Here is a 23,005-nt window from a genome sequence, read left to right on the forward strand (position 1 = left end):
CACAGCAGAGGAGGAAAAAAAGGGGACCCGTGGGAGGGTGTTTGTACAGTACGCAGGAGTGCGGCTGACTCACGGCTCGGTCACGTTCAGCTTCCCTTTGCAAGAGGAACCAGCAGTTTGGGTTCAAAGGCAGGCTGAAGCGGGCCAGCTTTCTTATGTGGCGACCTAGCCGAAGTGACCCCTTCAGCATCCCGTTGTGTCCACTTTTTCCGACCCAGCTGCTCTTTAAAGACCTTGAAAACGCGACTCTCCCAGTTAATGATTTGCCACTGCAGGGGAAAGTGTGCGCGAGCGCTGTTGACGCTTATCGCTGCTGCCCACAAAAGCCAGTGTGGCCATATCTGCGAGGCTGACATTAATGGAGAGGACGGGGTTTCATTTAAAGAGATAGGTCAATTCCTTCCTTGTCGCTCTCCGCTTTATTGGTCTGCTGCGGTGGAGATAACGAGAGGTGGCTCCTGCAGCAGGGTCTTTAATTGAGAGCAGATTCTGCAGCTTCTGTTGAGCCGAGAGAGACTTTTATTCCCACCCGTCAGAACGTCCGGGTTAATGTCACGTTCTCGGGCTCATCGCAGGTCTTTGACCACCACACAAAGTAAACGCAACACCAAAAACATCAGTTCTCATGTAAAAAAAACAACCAAAAAAAAGCAACTTTTATTAGGTTTGGCCATCAGAACCCTCATATTTCCCTGGTTTAACATCTGATTTTGTCTCTCTTGTCTTGATCCAGGGCCCCGCACTGCCGTCCCAGGGAGACCAGCCTCTGCACGGGCACGTCGGCAGCCATGTCTGACACCCACCAACTGTACTCTGGCGACAGGACGCGTGTCGGCCTGTGGTTGATCAGGTAGCGGTTCAGGTAGCTCTCCTCCAGGCCTCTGGCCATGACCCCGTTGGCCTGGTCCTGCAGGATGAGCAGAGAGCAGGCGTGAGCCAGCATGTACACGTGAGAGACTTTCCCTCCGTACAGCTCGGAGGTGTAGTAGTAGTCCCCTTCATCATCCTCCACATGGGCCACCGAGAACTCTTCCACCTGGTACGGGAAGGTGTTCCTCGGCATCCCGTAGAGCTCCGGGTGCAGCGTGGCCACCAGGTCCCCCAAGATCTCTGCGCCCACAGGGGCCACAAACTCCTGATCCACGTCAGCACAGAAGACGTATTGGACCTCCTTGCTGATCGGGCTCCGGATGGTGTCCACCAGCAGGGACATGCGGCGATAGGTCAGCCTGCTCCAACCAGGCAGCTCCGTTATGTAGATCACCGTCAGTTTCCTGCCAGGCCCCAGCTTCACCGGCGGATCCAGAGTGCGAGGGTTGTCGGTCAGAATGTAATAAGTGACCATCTGATCCGGGAGAAAGTAGGTCTCAGCCGATAACAGGAAACGCCGCACGAACTTGGCGTAGGTTCCCACCACCAGGGCCACCAAGCCCGTGCGGATCTCCCGCTCCGCCAGTTTAGCCCTCCTCCTGGCTGACTTGCTGCTGTCGCCCCAGACTAACGGCGCCCCCCAAGACGTCTCCAGAGGCATCGGTGGCGCCGTCGTCTTGGTGCTGACGTGCGTCTTTAGTCTCTCTTTGCTCTTCCCCAGGTCATGGACAATCAGACGGGGTGACTTGATGCTGACAGCAATGTTACGCCCACGGAGGAAATCTGAGGGGACAAATTATAGTTCTATTTTTAAAGACAAGACAGGATGTGTTTTGAATTTGTTTTACTGCACTTACATATGATGAGGAAGAAGATGAAACAGTACAGGACTACCTGCAACCTGGTCACCCTGACTGGGCCTGAGGGAAACATACAAATTTAACCAGCACAATCAACCACATCTGTAAAACATAAATATGAGGTGAAGAAGTAACTAGCTAAACAAACTAGCATGCTGCATGTCAGCATGCTAGTTTGTTTAGTTGTTTGTTGCAGGTGTTTAGTTGTTTGTTGCAGGTGGAGCACAGATCATCCAGGGGAGTCAAACAGGTGGCTAGAAAGATTAGAGTGCTTTTATTTTGAAAATTCCGTCAGCGAAGAAAGGTCAAATGACCCCAACCAAAAGTGCATTCCAAAGAAATATTTTACTTTTGCTTACGTGTTGCACATAGAACTATTGTGTAGCTATAGCAACCATACAGAGGGTGTCTGTAAACATGAAAAAAATGTAAATTGTGCGATGTCCAGCAGCCACATTCAGGTTATAAAATCGTGGGAAAAAAAGATGAGATGAGTTTGGCAGGGCTGCTAAAACCGAGACGTTTACAAACAGACAACTGCATGGAAACAGATGTGAATGAGCATTCTTTGCACATTGGACCGACATATTTCTACCAGCTGAGACGCTCGACAAACATGCAGACGTGTCCTGAATTATTCAGCCCTCCTGGGACCATCAGTGCAAGTCATACACACACACACACAGATCTATTGCTTGTGCTGCGGCCTGTGGGGCTCCAGCCAAGTTTGTTCCATTCTTTAGAGCCACTGGGTGCAGAGACCGCGGTCACCACAACCAGTGACAACCATGGGGTCAACAAGCAGACGTGACCTGACGGCAGAGGTTGTACTGACCTGCGGGTGTCTTGCAGAATGCCAGCAGTGCCATAGTGACCTGTTGATGGACAAATAACAACCAGTCTTTCTGCTGCTGCTCTTGTTGTTTGCTCCTAAGAGGTTTTTCCACCCATGACTGTTGCTTCCTGCTTCATCCTCGCCGTCTTTCTTGTCTTTGCTTTTCTAAAATTCCCCTCCCTGTTGGACACACAACTGCATCTCAGCTCGCTTTTCCCTGCCCCCCCCCCCCCCCCCCCCCCGAGTTTTTCCAACTTGGAGGACAACCAAAAGCAACCAGATGTTGGCGGAATGTGGGTGAATGGGAGAAGCCGCACAGTGTTGCTGAGAAGACAGGCAGAGCACCTCGGTTCAAGAGTGTTTGAACGCCTTTTACTTCCCCCCGTGTTTGGATGACGGTCGCTTTGATAAACATCACTAAATGTTCTCTACGCACTCTGAACGCATCACTTTTCCAGAGTGAGGAAGGTTCGTGGGCGGTGCTGTCGGGAAGAAGAATGGCTCCTGGGTACGTCAGCAGCCTGTCGCAGGTTATACGTCCACAAGGGGGCAGCACTAAATTAGAAATGACGAGCTGAATTTCATTTTGTTGTAAAATTGTCCTTCAAGTCCAAATGTACGTTGAGGACACCAGATAGGCGCCACAAATACGAGCACCACGGTTTGAATGGAAATGTTTAAGTCCATCCAGAATTGTACTTGAATACAGTTTTTTAGTCATTTAATGAACAACTCTCCCCTGACATGGACAAATATGGTCACTTATGTGTGAATTAAAAGGTTTAAAGCCAAGGCAGAAGCCACGATACTTTTGTAGATAAACCTCACAAAAAGTTCAGAACAAAAGTTCCTTAATATCTGACTAGATATTTGCAGAGACTCAAGCAGACACATTGGTCACTTTGCTGTTTATTACGATAAATTTTATTATATATATAATTATTATTTTTTCCACACATCCATACGGAATTTTTAACTCAACATCGGCTTGTGTAAACGTCAGACTGAGGCCTCAGTCGCACAAATAAAAAGATGAACAAAACTGCACAGGCTACACCAACTAAAGAATGGATAGATTACAGGGTGCGTGTGAAGCATTTCCCCAAGCATCTTTTTTTCCTGTCACCTTGTTGGCAGAGAAGCAGGCAGGCAGTTCCCAGACGGAGGATAGAGACTCTGCACGCATGTCTACTCGTGTAAACCATCAAATGAACGTTTGTGACTTTATCAGTGAAGCTGATAATGCTCAATAGCATGGATATATTATATTATATACAGATTTTTAAGGCGTTAAAGATGAATGTGCTTGAAGTTTAGGTGCAGAGCGTCTATTCTGCAGAGTTCTGGTCGTTTTCTGAACATGATGGATCCAGATAATCATGGGGAAGGTTTTCTGGGGTTGGAGACAGGTTAAAATAAGCAACAACAGGTTTGTAGGCAGAGTCGTTGGCAGTGTTCCTCCTCATGACGATAACCACACCGACCTTTTAGCCACCCTGGGGAATGCCACAAGAACATACGCGTGTCCAGGCCCCCATGCTATATTTAGTATTTCCATAAACCATGAGGATCCTTAGAAAAATATTTCATTTGATGCAGCATTGTAGTTATATAAAATTAAACACATTGCACAGGAGGTTTTTCTTCCCAACTTTGAAAATGTTTCTATTTCAAATAAAAGGCTTCCCGGAGCTCCAGCGGTCAGTATTACCAGAGTGGAGGTTTGTCATGTTCTACATTTCTTTAAATAGAGTTTTCTTCGATAGTTAAAACTGCAGTTTCACATCTGCACATTTTCTTTTGTCTCTAAGCACATTTTAAAAACGGAGAATTTTTCTTTTATTTTTCTCTCCAGGTTTGTCGACACCCTGAGAAGAAGCAAGAAGAAAATCGCCAGCAAAAATTCCACCATGTGGATTCGTCTACCCGGTTTGAGTGGATCTTTTCGGGGGCCAGCGTGACCCCTGATGTGATTTGGTGACTCATAATGTGAAAGATTCGGAAAAAGAAAAGCTTTAGCCCGAAAAATGCAACAAGAACTGAGATTTTATCTGACAATTACAATCAATAATTATTATTAAGATTTGAAATGATGTGCTGATTGGAAGAGTCAAGGTGTAGACAGGCTCCAGACTACTTTTCAAGCATGACAAGAAATAATTTGAGAGTTCAGAGGTGATTGGGGGAAAAAAAACTGAAGAACTGCAGAAATCTGGGGGTAAAAGACAGAAGTGAAGTCCCCTCCTCCACCACCTCACCCCTGCTTTCTCTCCTCTTTGCCTTGTTCCTCTGCTGCACAACACAACACATGCTTCTTTTTTTCTGTTAAATATCTCCCCAGCCCTCCATCTATCTTACTTCTCTTCATCTCCTATCATCTGGAACAGGGCCTGCAGCAGCCGGTCGTCTCGGTGCCTGTAAGGCTTGGTCCTGTAGAAGCCATCAGCGTAGTCACTGTAGACATTGTCCTCGGGGCCTCCGTACTTGTTGATCATGTCCAGAGCCTGGTACAGGGTCTGAGCCGGCAGCCTGGTCGCCGGGGCCTCGAGGTGGGGCTGCTGGTTCCTCCAGGTGGAAGACGCCCTGGGTGGCGGGGGCTGCTGCAGGGCGGGGCTCTGGCGGTTGAAGGCCGTCTGAAGGAGGCGCAGCAGGGCCACGGAGGGGGAGGAGGGGAGGTTGGAGGCCGTTTGGGTCTCTTTGTACGGCAGAAAAGACTGAGGGGGCCGTTGGACCTTTGTCTTTGGAGGTGGAGGGGCGTGCTGGATCTCCTGCTGAGCAGACAGACAGGAGTCAGTCACACAAAAACAGCAGGTGGAACCAATGACACTAGTGTTTCTGTTAGGACGGCAAAAAAGGTAACACTTACAGCATTTTTTATTTCTTGCTGTTTTTAAAACTAATTTTAATAGAAGTAGCTTTTTGATGGTAACACAATACAGCACACAGGCAGCACAAACAACCGATGGGTCCGTCACCTTTTTATGTCCCCCAGAAACATCTACACCCACTGCCATCTGGGCTCCCTGCCCTTCATTTTTTTTTATGCGGTTCCAAACTCACCTCCATCATGTCATCCATGTGCTCCACGCCACGGCGGTCATTCTGCACGGCGTTGTAAGGAATGTACACCCTTGGTTTCTTCATGTGTTCCGGCTTCTCCGAGGTTCCGTGAAGGATCAGCTTCCAGTTCAGAATCCGACCCTTGTTCTCCATACGGCCCGACTATGAGGAGGGAAACGATGCTTTTTGGATCTCAGGGGTTGACCATGTTCATGTTGTCCTGACTGCCGTGTGTGTGTGTGTGTGTGTGTGTGTGTGTGTGTGTGTGTGTGTGTGTGTGTGACTGTCACTCATGTCACTCACAGTATCGGTGATCTTTAGGGTCCACGTGCCGGCAGGATCTTCTCCCCACGTGTGAACAGACATGAAGTCCCAGTTTCTGAACCCGTTGGCCGACGTGTCCCTCTCCCGCTCAGCCAGCAGCACCGTGGTCGTTCCTGAGGGGGAATCCAAAGGAACTCAGTCTCGAGTTTGGTGAATTCAGTCAACTGCATGTTTTTCTGTCTCCCACCTGCTGGCGAGGTGAGCGTTATGTGCAGGTCGCCTCTCCTGGTGTACTCAATGCTGGCCTCCACCTGCACGTGCTCCAGTGACTTGATTGCATTCTCTTGGCCCTCGCAGGCTTTGGTTGGAATCTCTATAGCGATCTCCCCAGCTGCTTTCAGCTCCCTGAGGGTTGCATGAAAATAGCACAGAATGAAGCACGCGAGCCGCTGATAAAAACACTTCCTGCTCCACTCCCTCCGAACATTACAGATGATTATTGTGGCCGTCCAATCAAAACCTCCCATTTTAGCGACTAATGAGCACACTCCCTGCATGCATGAGGTGCACAGGCAGATGTGCATGCTTTGGCTCATTCATTTGCAAAAAAAATTGTTAATCTGCATCTCTCCCAGACATGAATGAAAGGATTTCTGTGTTCAAGCTGGCGTAAAACATGGGGGGGTTGTAGACCACTAAGCATTGACGGAAATGTAGAGCCAAATCCTCTGGATTAGACGGGGATATTGCAAGGTAACGGGGAAACTGGGCGTCGGTGCTATTGAGTCCCGTAATCCAAAGCAAATCGCAGAACAGGAACTTTAAGGAGCACAAAAAAAACCATCTGGCCGTCGCCGCTGTTATCAGAACGTTGCTCTGGAGACAAGACAAGCAGCTAAGCTTAATCCCCCAACTGTTTGAGATCTGAAACATCTGGAGCAGCAGGACGGGGTTCTGTTTCATGCTTTGTCGGTATTCATGGGATTGCTCCGCGCCTCGGCATCTGTTGTTGTCATTAATAACCGACAAACCTGGGCTGGAAAGAATCGTCCCTGACGATACACAGCTTCTTCTCAGGCACACGCTTCCACGTGACTGGGTCAGCCAGGTCCACTAGGGCCTTCGCGTTGAGTAGGCCAAAACCAAAACGGCTGTTGACCATCAGCCCAGCGCCGTTCCTCTTCCACCCGGGGTTATTGGCCAGAGGGTCAAACTCTGAGGTCCAAACCACAATGTGCTGCAGGTCTCTCCAGGTCAGATCTGGGCTGAAGGTGCACAGGGACACAGGAAGACGGGTCAGTATATGAGCACTGAATTACAGGACTTGCAGGGTGTGAGTGGTGGAGGAATCATGCGTACTTCTGTTCCAAGGCCAGGGCAAATATCCCAGCAGCCAGCGGGGCAGAGGCGGAAGTTCCCGTGTGGGTCTGGGTGCACTCGTTGTGTAGATCAGCGCTCGTCTGGGTGGGAAAAAAGTGAAAAATAATTCCAACCACCACAACACTGACATCCCAGATTGTGATATAGCGTAGCACAGACTAGCACAGACTAGCACAGCTCACTCACAATCCTCTGGTCGGTGTAGTCTCCGCTACTGTACGCTGTAGCCAGAGTGGAAGAGCACTTCTCTGCATACCACGGGGAGAGGCCCTGCTGGGAGGCACTGCTGATTGAGATGGTGTAGATGCTGTCCGTGTAACCATCACAGTCGCAGTTATCCCCCTGGCGGCCGCCATTACCTGACGCCCAAACAAAGATGGAGCCTTTTCCACCGCGGCCCTGCAGAGGACAAGATAAAGAACGCAACATTTAGCGGGAGATGCCGTCTGTGCACAACTGTGCACAAACGGCTCTGGAATTGGGTTCATTAACTTATCTGACTCAGTTCTGAGTCCACGTTAAAACGAAACCTGCCTTCTGGATGCCGTACTCAAAGGCCTTCTGGGCCAGGCGTCCTGGGCCTTCCACTGTCTTGCCGTCATCGTTGGGTCCCCAGCTGGCGCTGTAGATATCCACGTGGTTTGCATTGAAGCCGATCGAGCTCGCCTCGATGGCATCGGTCACGATCCCATCCAGCATCCGAATGCCTGATAGAGAGAGAGAGAGGGAGGGCGTGAGAGAGGGAGCTGTTGGAGGGCAGGACGCTCCTACACGTCAATAGATGTCTAAATGACAAAGGGCTTACCTCCAACCTTGGAGTTGTAAGCCACGCCAACGCCACATTTATTATTATCCGCCTGCATGGCGATTTCTCCAGCACACCTGGTCCCGTGTCTGTGTGAGGAAACGGCAAACACACAGAATGATCCACTAAATGGCGGTAATGGTGCGGTTGGACTCAATCTGTCCTTCCTTCTGGCTTCGGCCTTGTTTATCCAATTTATGCCCTCTTTAGTTTATCCTGAGTTATTATTATTACTACTGCGCCCTGCAATAACCAAGCTCCAGCCATAAAAAGCTTTGACGAGAGAGGGGTCGGCTGGTATCAGAACGTCTCTGCTGAGCAGATAACTCACTTGTTCTCATTAGTGGAGTCGTATCTGGGAAACGGGTCTGGGTCGTTATCGTTGAAGTCGTAACTGGCTGCTGGATCCTAAAAGCAAAAAAAAAAAAAGGCGAAATAAAAGGGTTGAATGCCGAGACGACGTCAGCGTGCGGACAGATTTCTAAGAGCTTATCTGCTGTCATGGAGACATATATGACCACTGAACCGACTATGGTCTGGTGATGTCAGCAGATCTTTGGGAGAGGTTTTAAAAGCTTTAAAGGCTGCGCCAAACAGAAAAACAGATTTAGACCGCTATTATTAGAAATAGCCAACAATTGGCTTCCCTTTCGTAGCGTCTCCTTTGACGTCAGATGTACAGAACTTATTGCTGTTTTGTCTCCCAGTAAAGAGCCCAGTTTGCGTTCAGGAATGGGAGTGATCTGCGGATGTGATCCTATATAAGAGTTGCCTCAACAAATCACCCTGTAAGGCGTCACAGGCAGAGTTGCTATGCAACGGCAGACCCAGAAGACGGAGGCTATCTCCATGGAAACGGGTGTCTTACGTAGTTGGAGTAGATGTCTGTGTGATTCCACTCCAGGCCGTCATCCAGCACGGTGATGACCACTCCTTTCCCCGTGATGCCCTTCTGCCACACCGGGATCACGTGCAGGTCCAGCTTGGGCAGCGAGGACGACGTCCGCGTGTCTTGCTGGAAAACAGACCCAGAAATTCAAGCCGAAGCATCTCTGGGAGAGCGATCGTATCATACGTGGGAGAAAGGTCGGCGGGGAAAAGTCTCTCTGATTGCTTTGTTGACCTTTGTGGAAATTCATTACTGGATGTTCGGCCTTTCCTTTGTCCGGGCTGGAGTCCGCTCTTAAGGCCACTTATAGGCAGATTGCTGACAATTATCGAGGCTTTATGAAGCAACGTTTGACCTAAGATGTGCTTCAAACCGCCGAGGCTGTAGACGAGCCCCCGCGAGGTCGGCCATACGTCTTAAAGGACGTGTTTTAAACATGAAATCCTGCAAGGAGAAGGAAAAAAAGGATCCCATGCTCTTAACGCTCTGTGCGCATTATGCACAGACTGCAGAACGCCACCTCAAGAAATGACTCATCCCTGTGATATATACCCCCCACCCCCCCACCCCCCGCCCCGCCGCCCGCCCCCCTTCTTTCTTCCTTCTGGCTCCTGCTTTGATGCTCTGTTTCCACTCAACACTCTCACTAGCATCCTTCACCTTTACCTCCCTCCTCTGTGAACAGCACCAGTTCCAGACGGACATTTCTGTGTAAGCACACAACAGACGCTCCCAATTGTTTTTGGTTTTTTTATTGCTCTCTCCGCTTCCAGAGCGGCCAGTTAACGGACGGCTAACGAGGAGATTAGCCATTAGCGGTGGTCGTTTTTCTCCGTAGATGATGGATGACGGACGTACGCGGTGGCTAATGCGTGTCTCTCTGCACCAGAGTGGACACGCACACTCGCGCACACACGCGCACACACACACACACACACACACACACACACAGGCGTTTCAAGCGTTTCAAGAATGAGTCACTCCCTGATTAAATGATCTTGCAGTCACCCACACAAGGAGAGGAGAGGAGAGGAGAGGAGAGGAGAGGTGATACTCGTCTCCTTATCAGGCCCTGATCTCCGTTTTACCTCGCAGATCTATTTTTTAAGCACATACGGCAGCTCTCGGGCCGAGGCGGATGAATCACAACACTTTCAATCCTGGCGCGGTCACAGACAGCGGCCCCAGATTCTCCTTCAAGGCCAATTGTTATTTTATTCCACAAATGCTTGTGACTCATATTAGATGCAGAATCCCTTCAAATGGCTGTTGTAACGGGGTGACGGTGGCTGCAGGGGTCAGTTATTCTGGAGGCTGCAGTACGTAACGTGAGCGTTAGCGACGGAAGCACAGCTGTGATGGTCGACCGTCCTCAGTGGGCTAAAACATCCCCATTCAGGGCAAATTAGATCTTAATGCTCGTCGCTCTGCTCCGCATCCTGCTGGATTATCATCCCTCCATCCCACTCATCTCCACATGGACAGTGTCACCAATTAAGCTAATGGCTCTTTTGGCTGGAACCGCTTGATGGAATGCTATTGTTTTATCTCCTCTTTTTTTCCAGTGGGCAGTTACAGAAGAGCTGCTTCCTTTTCTGGAGCAGGTTTCTGTGCTGAATGAGCTGTAGCCGTGGGAGGGAGCAGATTAGCTGCCCGCCAGCAGAGGGCTCCCAACCAGATGACATGGACCGAATGTTGGGCTACATTTGTGTTTTGCCGATCAAATTCGCGGCCTGCGAACCCCCCCCCCCCCGAAACTTGCTAAATTGGCTTTTCATTCTCCGTGTGTGTGTGTGAGTGTGTGATCTTTGATGGAAACTCACCAGGTACCACTGCTGGTTCCACATGGGGTCATCAAACAGCTTATCTGCAGGACAGTCCCTGCACTCCCTGAGAGACGCCCGCTTGAAGCGACTCTTCTCATACTGCTGCTCTGCCCACAGCACCTACACACACACACACACACACACACACACACACACACACAGGAGGAAAAGATGTACTTAGCATGTTTGCACCCTTTAATGGGAAAAGAGACAGCTTGTGGGAAAGCGAAAGTGGCTCCTCACCCGATCGTCCTCCGACAGCCGCTTGGTGATGTGCTCGGCGCCTCGTTTCGTCCTGCGAGGGTGGCTGCGGTGTTTGAACAGGAAATGGTCGTCCAGGGCCCCGATCTGTGGGGAGACCATCAGGTGACCCAGGACTTTCAGGTTTATTTAGCACATTTCCGGTGACCGCAGTGCCACAACTCTGAAAACACCATCCACACCGAGGCCTCCTCGAAAACTGACTTTCCTTGTCCTCCATCCCGCTGTGATGTAACATAACCACCGGGATTCAGCCTCAGTATCCATGACACCCAGGGACTCAGTTAATCATTGCCCCCCCCCCCGCCCGCTCCTCAGAGCTACCTGGAAACCAGTTAATGAACTGTCCCAATAAAGCCAGACCCCGGCGTGTTTGTCCAGCGGGCGACAGCATCAATCAGCCCGAAATGCTGGAGGAAAACAGTGAAGCACGGGCCCAGGAAATGAGAGGACAGTTATCAGGGGAGTGTAAACAGTGAGTCACGGGTGTAGGAAACGTGCTGGAAATGCAGTTCAGGAAGAGCAACCAGCTGCTGCTTTCATGGTGTGGAGACCAGTCGATGCAGCTAATGCCCCCCCAACCCTTCCTCCTGGAGCCTTTCCCATTTTAACACATATAAGAAATGATTATTGTTATCAGGGTGTTCTGGTCTGCCTGCCCACTTACCTGTTGGACCAGTTCGTACTCCAGCTCTTTGGCCACCGCCTGGGCGGCCGCCAGTCCTCCCGGTATCTCCACCGCCCACTCGTTCAGGTACTGCCTGTCCCTGTAGGAGGACCCCAGCGAGCCGGGGAGGACGGAGCCGAGGACGGCGAGGACACAACACATCACCGCCGGGCGACATCTCACTTCCATCTCAGAGACAATTCAGCCAGAAGAGGGGGGGGAAAGAAAAAGACAGAAATCCTGGTGGCGTTTGGAGGGCAGGTACGATCCGAGCAGCGCTGATTGAGAGGAGGGCGATCTAGAGAGGTCCGCCCGATCGCTGCTTGGCTGGTCAGGAGGAGCCCGAGAAATTGCGAGTTACTGGTGCAACGAGGGGAGGAAATGTGATGAGGGAGGGGGGGATGGCTGCACACGTCAAATTAGCCATGCTCTGACGTCAGCGTGGCGTCCACCTTCGGTAGGAGACGCGTTCGAGTCCCCGAGGAGAGAAAACGAGTGAGGAGGGGGAACTAAAAATACACCGAGAGGCTGAAACACAATAAAAATGAAAAATCTGAACGTATTTATATGTGAATTTCACTGTTCAGGAGAGCCAGAGCGTGAAATAAGCAATATTACAGCCATTATTTATACACTCCTGGTGTTGCGTCACAGAAGAGGGCGGGGCCAGCACCGAGGACAGCTCCACGAGCCACCACGCTAAAGAACAACATGGTTTTATTAAATACAACTTTATCTTTATTGGGATACGATGCAGCAGCATTATCATCCATCACGCCTGTATATTGATATATTTTTTATAGCTGCAGATCAAATACTGGTTGTTTTTTCTGCAGCTGAACAAAAATAAACTGAGAAATAATTCTTCCTCTTTTCTTCTCTTCCGAACAAATCTACTGTTGTCGGCAGGGTCAGCATATTATTTCATAGTGGAACACAAATGTAAAACATTACCTGCATAGTTCTTTTAATTACAGAGGAATTCATGGTGGTCTCAAACACATTTGTCTTATAAATCTATTCAGCTGTTTTTACATTTGGACTCACTCACAACCACAAAGAGAAAAACATTTGTGTGATTATCCCAACATAGTACAACATGAAAATGGGAGTTTGCTTTAATATAAAACTGCACAACTGTGGAAAAAAATATCTACCTTAAAGAGTAAACCAAGCACAGAGAGACATGGTCAAAAACAATCTGATAAATGTGCACATTTACTTTTACATCACTGAAAGACGAAACCACTCTGAGCTGGGTTGAAAATGACATCACAAATCAGAGCGTTCCAGGAAAGCCTTTGAGTGTTTTCCTCAGAAACACCGGGTCAGGAACAGAAAGTGCTCTCTGTCCTCAGACATGAGGCTGGTGGTGAAGTTCACGTCAGAAAACTGGCTAAATGAAGCCCAAACAAACACTGAAGCGCGAGTAGCGATTACCCTCACCCTCCAGCTGGGTGCACAGAGACAATGTTTGAGTAAAAATAGACCCAGCTTGTACACCATCGTGAGTTAAACCTACCAGAACTGATAACAACTGATACTACGTTCGCTCATCTGGCCATTGGCAAACACATCTGCAATGTATCCACCTTTACCTAGCAACATCTGCACTGACTGGGGACATAAGATGTGGTTTTATTACAGCAAAAGCTGATCCTTGCTTTTATTTGTATTGATCACGGGTCTCTGTCAACAGGTCTGAGCGGCAAGGAGCCGCATTACACCTCTGTGATACTGCAATCAGTCATCTGGCCTTCCTTATTCCACCGCAGTAGAAACAGACGCACACGCACACACACACATAAATGAGGTCAGAGGTCTGAGTCAGCTAATTATTTTTCCAGCTCGAGAGATGGACATTTTAGGAGAGTCACAGCTTGTTGTTAAAGGATGACGCAGGTGAAGAGCAAACGCTTCAGTGAACACCATTGAACTGAAGCCGGTTAGGTGTAGGAAACACATGCAGCATTTATGGTTTAATGGAAAACATAACGTCAATAACAAAAGCTGGACTGGCAAATTTCAGGATGACATTATAGAGTCTGTTTTTGCGCAGCAAGACAAGGGGAGGCCTATTTTTTAAATTCAATATATGAAAAAGGATTAAGTTCAATTTAACTGTAACGAGTTTTGATCTAAACCATTATAGTGTACAGAGATGGAGAAGATGAGAATTTGGCACAAGACAAAAAAAGAATACTGTGCGCCCCCTGGTGGCGAACTGCAACATTGCTCAGGATTTGGGATTAATTCAGTGAGACTCAGTCTAAAATAAAAGCTAAAGACAATCTTGAAATAATTTTCACTGAATAATAATGTCTACCATTTATTTTAGAACAGTTATAACTGTTGATTTTTTATGACTGGCGACACATCAGGTGTCTGTGGTCAACTCTGAGCAACCCTTGGAGTAACCAAAGTGGAAAAATGTCACGGGGCCATGCTGTGGAAATGTCGCTCGGATGTGTCAGCCAGATTGTCATCGCGTCACAGGTGAGGGACGGTGCGTTTCTGCGGGTAGGTGATAGAGTGTACAATGTTATCAGGGAGGGTGAAGGTCAGATGAACTGTCTCAGAAGGTCATCGGAGTGACAGACACCGACCAGAAGAGGAGATAAAGGACAATGGCAAAGTTGTCTGGGCTGGAGAGCTGCGGATCGGACAGGAAAATCTGAATTGATTTCGTTGCTATGTTGACGCCATCACAAATCCAATAAGTCACCACTGTTGCCCTGAAAATGACAATGTTCATATCAAATGCTTTTGCTAATCTTTTATTGGAGCAAAAATAGATTTCAGAAACCCTCCAGTGCTGTAAAAGCACCCCATTGTGTTAACATTTGACATAAGGTCAGAGGTCAAATCATCCGAAATAATATCAAAACATGAGTAAAACATCCTAATTAAAAAGGACCACTAATTCATTGTGTTGGAAATTAAATATCTTATATATAAATTAAAATCTGTTATGTAAAATCAAATGTAATAAACACTGACACCATCAGTTGAATAATCACTCTTTTGTCCACTTATAAGTCAGATAGTTATGTGAATATTGATGTAAGTGTCCTTCCACAGATGTTAAAGGATGATAAATGTTAGTCTGCCATGTTTCTATGGTAACAAGGAAGGGGGGAGGTATATTAAGGTGCTGAATATCACTGTAAAACGTATATTTATCCGGCGACAAGAAAGTAAGTTTCTCCTCCTGCTTCTTTGAAGAGGAGCTCCGAAATGGCGTAAAGTCACGGAACTGCACGGAAACGTTGATGTTTACCAGCTGCTGGGGGGGGGGGGGGGGGGTTGGTTGGTTGGTTTTTGCCTGATAAGCATCATAATGATGCCTTGTGTTTTCCTGCGTGTCGGTGCGTGCGTGCGCTCTCGACCTATATCTGACCATCTTCGCAGGATACAGTGTGCATGCGGAAGAATGTTCGGATGCAAACACCGGAGATGGTTTTGCGTGATAATTTGGTGCGTATATGTGTGTGTGCGGGGGGTGGCACAGGCAGAGTGAAGGACGTGCTGAGGACCGAAGAAGCTTGCAGAGTAGTGCTGCTGTGAACCTTTAGGCCGTTGTTGTCACCCCCGAGCCCCCATGGCTTATGCTGCGTTCTGGAAGAGCACTGTGAGTAAATCTGCAACTTTTCCATTGGCGCCGTTTTTCCTCTCGGAATTTAGCCTTCCAGGCCAGTCAGGGAGGAAAATGAAAGTCAGGATGTTGGAATGCTGTCTGAGTGGCACTACTTCAGAGCTCCCCGTGAAAAAAAGACTTTAAAGTTTGAGCTTAAAGTTGTAAATGATTGCGTAACTCTAGCTTTACCTATATTCTGCCCCTCCTAGCCTTCACAGGCCAGGGTGTGTGTATTTAACTAAGATAGAGCTCTGCGTGTCCTCCAGGATAGAGGTCAGGATCTGTTAGAGATACTAAACTGTTTATGGTAAGATTATGCTGTACATGTCAACTTGTACAGCTAATTACCAACCCAGTGCTACAGTAATATGACCTGCACACTTCCATTCTGTATTGCCACCTCTTAGATTATGAAATTCAGATTAGGATTATTTGCATTTCTTTAGACTGTTGCAGGAAGACGACTGACTTCAGGAGACAGCTTCTGACAGAGCTACAAAGAAAAAACCGCTCATCTGTGAGATTAGATAAATGGTTTGGTCACAGAGGTTAAAAGGTGACTGTGTGGGTCTGTGGAGCCGCGGACGTTTGACCTCTTCAGGGCCCAGTGAGGACTGGCGGATGACAGCGGGCTAAATATAAAGAGGCGAGAGTGCCACTTCGGCAGCAGAGTCCTGTTACATCATACGTGCACGGTCACGTGGCACCAGCGGCGTCCGCTCCGCTTATAGATTTAACCTAAACTGCACCGCTGCTGTTTTTAATCTGATGTCGGAGTGAACTGAGCCCAGGCTCCTCTGGATGGAGGCGCCGCATTATCGCGGCGCAGCAGCTTTTATCAGTGCGGCTCATTCACAGGGGCGGCAACAGGTGTGTCGCTGTGTCACACCTGTTGCCTCTGGACGATGTGCCAAACTGTATGTGTGTGTGTGTGTGTTCGGATGGGAAACAAAAGCAGAAAACAAACCGGTGCAGCTTCATTCCAAAGCTGGCACATCAGCTGGAGCCTCAGGCTTGGCCCCTCCGCCCTTCCCTGGGGAGGCGTGTTCCGTTTGATAACCTTTGGAATGCAGCACAGAGGCTGTGGCCCACACTCTGTCAGTGCAGCCATCCTGAACCTGGAGCACAGATAAAGGCTCTAATAAATCAACTTAGGTATCCTATCAGAAACGAGCTGGAGCAGCCAAACGGTCTTAGTTTGCGTTAGCCGCGGGCATGCTACCTAGTGCCACCTGCTCTTCGCAGAAGAGTGTAAAGTTTAACTTCTGGTGATTTTAACCGACTGATTCCAGATCAGTGATTTGTGCCGAGGTCGTCCTGTCTGAACAACTTCCACCTGAAACATACCCGAAAACCAAGCCTGTGTGAGGAAGAGCCTCAGAACTATGCTTGGAATTGTCCCTTGCATTCTCTTGGGCTGGTCTGAGGTCCACAAGAACGCTAATCATCAACCACCACACGTTGAACGTGAGCTTTAGTAACAATTCAACGTTTCAGAACACTCGGGTGTCTTAAATCAGGACGTTTACCGGTCAACAGGTCCTGTTGTAGGTCGGCATTTCAGTATTTCTAATACTTGACCAGTTTTTGAGTGCTTCCGGGTTTAAAGTTTGTTTTTCCTGAGTTTTCAGCGTCATCTGGGCTCTTCGGCACGCAGCTGTTAGGTCATGCGAGCCCTGCCTCCAACTCTCAGAGGTAATCTGGGAGCTGGGCGGCGCAGCAGCGGTTTACTGCAGCGCACATGAGGTGTGTGTGTGTGTGTGTGTTCAAAGTCTGTGTTTCATCACATCTGGGTGTGCACAGACTTGTTCATAATTTCATATATGTCTCCAGACCAAACTGTGTTTTTCAGAAATTACGAAGGAAACAAGACGTGTGCACGTGTCCCCGAGACGAATGTTCTCTCGTCCGGTGTTTGTCACTCCACAGCCAGCTCGCTTCTCTTAATAGCCCAGGGAATTATGGGAATTATGCCCCGGCCTCTAAAGGCTCTCACTTCTGATCCTTCCCCTTCTTGCCTTTTGCTCTATGGCCACGCCCACTCCACCTTCAGACCCGCCCCTTTCCTCCCTGTTCCAGTCCACTCCCCGGGTGTCAGAGGCATGCTGCACGCTCTCCGACGGGACAGTGCCTGATAGACACACACACACACACACAGAGGCAGACAGACAGATTGACACACGCACTCGGATACTTTGACACAACATGGGCCAACTTTTTAGCTGGATTCGAGGCCCACGGGAGAGCTCAGCCCTGTAGGATGCGGCCGTGGAGGAGCAGGTGTGTGTTTGTGTGTCACAAGTGACAAGTCTGAAACTGTCCACGTCTGTTTTGTGTTGTTACTTTAAATCGGCAAGTGTTAGCATGCACAGCATGTGTGAGCAGTTGTGTACTAAAGAAAGGAGGAGAACTCTGGTGTTTCTCTCTCTGTCTCTCTTTGTCTCTCTGTCTCTCTCTCTCTCCAGGAATGTGAGGCTGCTGGTCAGTCTCTCCCAGTTCAGAGCCTCAGCTTGACTTGTGCAGTAGTGCCGTATTAAACAGGGCCGCCTTGTTTGGTGCCTGTCGCTGCACGTTCCAAACTGCCTCTGCGCTGCCCTGAACCTACAAACATTTCTTTTTCTCCTATTTTGGACTGCTGAAAAGGCAAAGGAACATCGCAGTTGGACAGAGTTTGGTTCTCCTGTGATCATTAGCAGCTCAAACTGTCTGTAAGGGAGTGTGCCGGAATTATGCTTACGTGTTCTTTTTTTTATTTGCACTGTTTTATTTGCTGTAGCCTTAATGTGGTTGTCATACTTTTAGACATTCAGCTGCTGATGTGACAGTCCCACCCTGCACCAATGGGTGGTCAATAGAACGCTATCATGGCTATGCTAGTTTGTTTTAAAGTTTCAACTCTTTTGGAGGAGGGGACGTTCAAACAAAGACTGTATACACGACGTGATGATGATGTCACTCAAACCAGAAAGTTTAAATCATTTTTGGCACCCAGATAGTTAATATGAAGTAAACTTTTGCTTCAAATATGGCCTTTTCTTTGCTTTGTTTTGGAATTAGCAGACAGAAAAGGAAACTGTCTTTTCCCCTCTTCCTGTTTAACTGTTGTCTCTCCGTCCGTTTCCTGACACACTCCAGTATCAGAACTCGACTAAAATCCTCGTGAATTGCCCAGAGTGGCATTAGCGGGTCTCTATCGAACAGAAAACAAATAAGACTTATTTTAAATGAGGGTGTATATTTTACTTAAGTTAAAAAGGCAGAGAGTAGCTCAAACATAAATGTTAACTGATGCTAACTGATGCAAGTTAACGTTTAAGTTTGTGCTGATTCAGCTAATGCTAAAACCTGTAAAACATAATCAGAGCAACCAACTGGCATCACTGGTATCACAGATAAACAAGTTCAAGTAAAGTTATTCCTCTTTTGTCTTAGTAAATTATATGCAATTTACACCCCAAAAAGCAAATGCAAGGGTGCAAATTAGCCATTTATTTGCTGGTCATGGAGATAAACAGACCTATTTACTCACACGGGCTTTAAAAACTGACTCACGTACAGGTGGAGCACCAGATACATGAATAAACAGGCCATATTTTCCCATCTCCGACCCTTTGATACATGAGACATGTGTGAAGTCAGTGTGAGTGATCTAAAAAGGCAGCAGCTAATCAGCTCATTCGTTGCTTAATTGCAGTGAACCCTGGGGCCTTGTGCGTGCTTGTGCCCAGAATAGAGAAAGAAACGCTGTTCATGTGGACATAAATTCACACGCATTTAGTTGGACAGCTACCTGTTACGGAGAGCTATTTTTGAACGCCGTGCTTCTTGCAGTCTCTGGGAACCGTCGAATTCCTCGCCCTGCTTCCTGTTGACTGCCTGTGAACGCGGCTGCTGGATATTTGTCATGGCGGATATTTGTCATGACGGTCCGTCCGAGGAGTGTCTGATTTGTGTGTGTCTGATTCGGCTCGTGTTTCCAAAATAAGCCGTCGATACTCGTAAACATCACGTCGATTACGAGGGAGGAGAGGTCACTGATGTAACCTGATCCGGCGCACCAGATTCTCAGTGTGGCTGCGTGCAAACGGGTGAAAGGCTGGAGTCAATCATGTCACATCAGCGTTACAAGCTAGTTTTCTCACGGATCCCAAACATTTTTAATTGATGTCTTATGTCACCATCTCCTGACGATTTTAATATGAGCTGATACTATAATGATGGCAATAATAATGGCGGCATTTCATAGCTATCCTTTTTAGGTTATTATTTTTCCTGGACGGATGACTCAAGAGCTCTCCAATAACTAAGCATGGACATTGATCGCCCCCTGGTGGATGGCTGTGGTATTGGGACACCTATCTGTAATCAGTGGGGTCCCCAGGATGGATCTCTGTGGCACGCCGCTGTTTCCCTTAAGATAAGACTGCCTCAATTTAGTAGCATGAACTCAACTGCTGCATTCAAGCTGTTATAGGTACGATTTTGCAGCTTGTGTATTTATTATTAATCCATTATTAATTGTGTATTACCTATTGACGTGACAGTCACAAAACTTGGCAGCAGCTAGTGATCTAGGTCTGCAGAATCTGTAACTCCTTTAATAAATCTTTCTACGGCCACTTTAGACCGCGTGTCACAATAATAACAATAAATATCACTTGATCTAGATCCTCACCATCAGCACCCTTTGGAACGCCTGTGACCTTGGTGGTTCCCCATAGTTCCTGTTTTTTTTTTTTCATAAAAACAAGGAACCCGCCAGCGTTGCCAGCGCCGTTGCTACGGTGGCTGCAGCCACCAGCAGAAACAAAGTTGGGCCTCCGCTGCTACAGTCCCACTCTCAGCTGTGGAAGGTTGCATCAAACACCAGTGGGAGGACCAGCGGCTGAGCTTGACCCTTCACTGGGATGTCGGGGTGGCGGTCCAGGGGTTCTGGAGCCCTTGTGACGTGTTCTGGACTCTGTTTTATTAGCTTTTCTGCCATGTTTTGGTCTCCTGCTGATTCCCTGTGGGATGTGTTGCAGGTGGAGGCTCCGCCCACAGCAGCTCCTGAGAAACAAAAGGTAAAACAGCATCTGAAGCCGTCTGTTGAGAACAGGTCGCTCTTGCTCTGGGATGTTGAGTTGTGCTGCATGTGCAGGCGCCGGTGGATCCCTTCGATGCAGCCAGCATCCTGCGCTCAGCTGAGTCTGTAGCGCCCCCACAGGCCGTGTTCATCCGCCCAGAGGTCACAGAGGTACAGTTGCCTGCTTGTGTGTGAGCGTTTGAGTGGCCTGAGCTGCAGCATGGACCTGCTGTGAGTAACCGTGTGCCGCTTGTATCGCAGCATATCATCGTCGCAGAGAAAGGTTACAAGTGCGGCGAGAGAGACGACACGCTGCCACCGCGCTACAGATACAAAAACATGGTCAGTGCGCTCGTCTTTTGGTCACCGGCGGCTCGGGTGTCTGTTTGTGCTATGCAAGGACCCAGATTCTGAATGTTCTAAAGTTCTTTAACACTCACAGGAACTCCAGAAGAGCTAAATTTATTTATTCGTTCTTCTCTAAACACTAAATTTCTCCTCTAGGCTCCAGTTCCTGCGGATGCTAAACCATCTCCTATCGGGAGCTCAGAGCCCCTCCCACTAACTTATATATACTTAGGAACTCAACATTCTGTAGAAAATGAACTCACTCACACATGAGGAGGCGTCCCCCCCTAGCTGCTGTGATGTGGGGAATGTTGCAATGATGTGGTGGGTGTTGTCCCCCCCCCTCCTTCCTTAAGCCCAAACAAACACTGAAGCGCGAGTAGCGATTACCCTCACCCTCCAGCTGGGTGCACAGAGACAATGTTTGAGTAAAAATAGACCCAGCTTGTACACCATCGTGAGTTAAACCTACCAGAACTGATAACAACTGATACTACGTTCGCTCATCTGGCCATTGGCAAACACATCTGCAATGTATCCACCTTTACCTAGCAACATCTGCACTGACTGGGGACATAAGATGTGGTTTTATTACAGCAAAAGCTGATCCTTGCTTTTATTTGTATTGATCACGGGTCTCTGTCAACAGGTCTGAGCGGCAAGGAGCCGCATTACACCTCTGTGATACTGCAATCAGTCATCTGGCCTTCCTTATTCCACCGCAGTAGAAACAGACACACACGCACACACACACATAAATGAGGTCAGAGGTCTGAGTCAGCTAATTATTTTTCCAGCTCGAGAGATGGACATTTTAGGAGAGTCACAGCTTGTTGTTAAAGGATGACGCAGGTGAAGAGCAAACGCTTCAGTGAACACCGTTGAACTGAAGCCGGTTAGGTGTAGGAAACACATGCAGCATTTATGGTTTAATGGAAAACATAACATCAATAACAAAAGCTGGACTGGCAAATTTCAGGATGACATTATAGAGTCTGTTTTTGCGCAGCAAGACAAGGGGAGGCCTATTTTTTAAATTCAATATTTGAAAAAGGATTAAGTTCAATTTAACTGTAACGAGTTTTGATCTAAACCATTATAGTGTACAGAGATGGAGAAGATGAGAATTTGGCACAAGACAAAAAAAGAATACTGTGCGCCCCCTGGTGGCGAACTGCAACATTGCTCAGAATTTGGGATTAATTCAGTGAGACTCAGTCTAAAATAAAAGCTAAAGACAATCTTGAAATAATTTTCACTGAATAATAATGTCGACCATTTATTTTAGAACAGTTATAACTGTTGATTTTTTATGACTGGCGACACATCAGGTGTCTGTGGTCAACTCTGAGCAACCCTTGGAGTAACCAAAGTGGAAAAATGTCACGGGGCCATGCTGTGGAAATGTCGCTCGGATGTGTCAGCCAGATTGTCATCTCTGTCACAGGTGAGGGACGGTGCGTTTCTGCGGGTAGGTGATAGAGTGTACAATGTTATCAGGGAGGGTGAAGGTCAGATGAACTGTCTCAGAAGGTCATCGGAGTGACAGACACCGACCAGAAGAGGAGATAAAGGACAATGGCAAAGTTGTCTGGGCTGGAGAGCTGCGGATCGGACAGGAAAATCTGAATTGATTTCGTTGCTATGTTGACGCCATCACAAATCCAATAAGTCACCACTGTTGCCCTGAAAATGACAATGTTCATATAAAATGCTTTCGCTAATGTTTTATTGGAGCAAAAATAGATTTCAGAAACCCTCCAGTGCTGTAAAAACACCCCATTGTGTTAACATTTGACATAAGGTCAGAGGTCAAATCATCCGAAATAATATCAAAACATGAGTAAAACATCCTAATTAAAAAGGACCACTAATTCATTGTGTTGGAAATTAAATAATCTGTTATGTAAAATCAAATGTAATAAACACTGACACCATCAGTTGAATAATCACTCTTTTGTCCACTTATAAGTCAGATAGTTATGTGAATATTGATGTAAGTGTCCTTCCACAGATGTTAAAGGATAATAAATGTTAGTCTGCCATGTTTCTATGGTAACAAGGAAGGGGGGAGGTATATTAAGGTGCTGAATATCACTGTAAAACGTATATTTATCCCACCACTTGACCCACACAAACAATGTACAGTCAATAAGATTCAAGTTAGATAACAGTTATTCATACATCGGGTTAATTAATTTATAAAAATATGAATACATTAAAAAGCAAACAGAAAAA

General features: G+C 47.7%; 3 protein-coding genes and 1 long non-coding RNA gene across 8 annotated transcripts in view; 2 read left to right on the plus strand and 2 right to left on the minus strand.

Annotated features, from left to right (window-relative positions):
• cast (calpastatin) overlaps positions 1–23,005 on the plus strand; it is a 71,302-nt gene that overhangs the window by 26,125 nt on the left and 22,172 nt on the right. For 2 of the 3 annotated variants that reach the window (XM_057030056.1, XM_057030082.1), the window contains exon 1: positions 15,304–15,348. The exons of the other annotated variant lie outside the window; for it this stretch is intronic. In XM_057030056.1, coding sequence (XP_056886036.1) covers positions 15,319–15,348 — 30 coding nt within the window. In that variant the 5' untranslated portion in view covers positions 15,304–15,318. Of the gene's footprint in view, positions 1–15,303; positions 15,349–23,005 lie in introns of those variants that run through there. 3 annotated transcript variants of the gene reach the window in all.
• Positions 617–3,031, minus strand: LOC130524207 (globoside alpha-1,3-N-acetylgalactosaminyltransferase 1-like). 2 transcript variants are annotated; one of them, XM_057030118.1, is made up of 4 exons: positions 2,566–3,031; positions 1,728–1,790; positions 1,037–1,653; positions 617–907 (listed from the first exon to the last, which is right to left on the minus strand). In XM_057030118.1, the coding sequence occupies exons 1-4, from the start codon at positions 2,597–2,599 to the stop codon at positions 698–700; spliced, it is 924 nt and encodes a 307-aa protein (XP_056886098.1). In that variant the 5' UTR covers positions 2,600–3,031; the 3' UTR covers positions 617–697. The 2 variants fall into 2 exon arrangements, with proteins under 2 accessions (XP_056886098.1, XP_056886097.1); XM_057030117.1 differs by having other exon boundaries at positions 617–1,653; positions 2,566–2,809.
• pcsk1 (proprotein convertase subtilisin/kexin type 1) lies at positions 3,463–12,186 on the minus strand. Of its 2 annotated transcripts, none has more exons than XM_057030104.1 (14): positions 11,718–12,186; positions 11,033–11,137; positions 10,787–10,909; positions 8,943–9,089; positions 8,406–8,482; positions 8,075–8,163; positions 7,804–7,976; positions 7,456–7,668; positions 7,249–7,349; positions 6,921–7,154; positions 6,137–6,294; positions 5,929–6,062; positions 5,626–5,787; positions 3,463–5,336 (listed from the first exon to the last, which is right to left on the minus strand). In XM_057030104.1, the coding sequence occupies exons 1-14, from the start codon at positions 11,904–11,906 to the stop codon at positions 4,920–4,922; spliced, it is 2,322 nt and encodes a 773-aa protein (XP_056886084.1). In that variant the 5' UTR covers positions 11,907–12,186; the 3' UTR covers positions 3,463–4,919. The 2 variants fall into 2 exon arrangements, with proteins under 2 accessions (XP_056886084.1, XP_056886085.1); XM_057030105.1 differs by having other exon boundaries at positions 3,463–5,333; positions 11,718–12,173.
• On the plus strand, positions 16,594–22,707 carry LOC130524212 (uncharacterized). The gene is made up of 5 exons (XR_008950088.1): positions 16,594–17,634; positions 20,379–20,417; positions 20,495–20,590; positions 20,681–20,761; positions 21,417–22,707. It is a non-coding gene; the product is annotated as an uncharacterized LOC130524212 (long non-coding RNA).

Source organism: Takifugu flavidus, chromosome 4 (assembly GCF_003711565.1).
Source record: "Takifugu flavidus isolate HTHZ2018 chromosome 4, ASM371156v2, whole genome shotgun sequence".
NCBI lineage: Eukaryota > Metazoa > Chordata > Actinopteri > Tetraodontiformes > Tetraodontidae > Takifugu > Takifugu flavidus.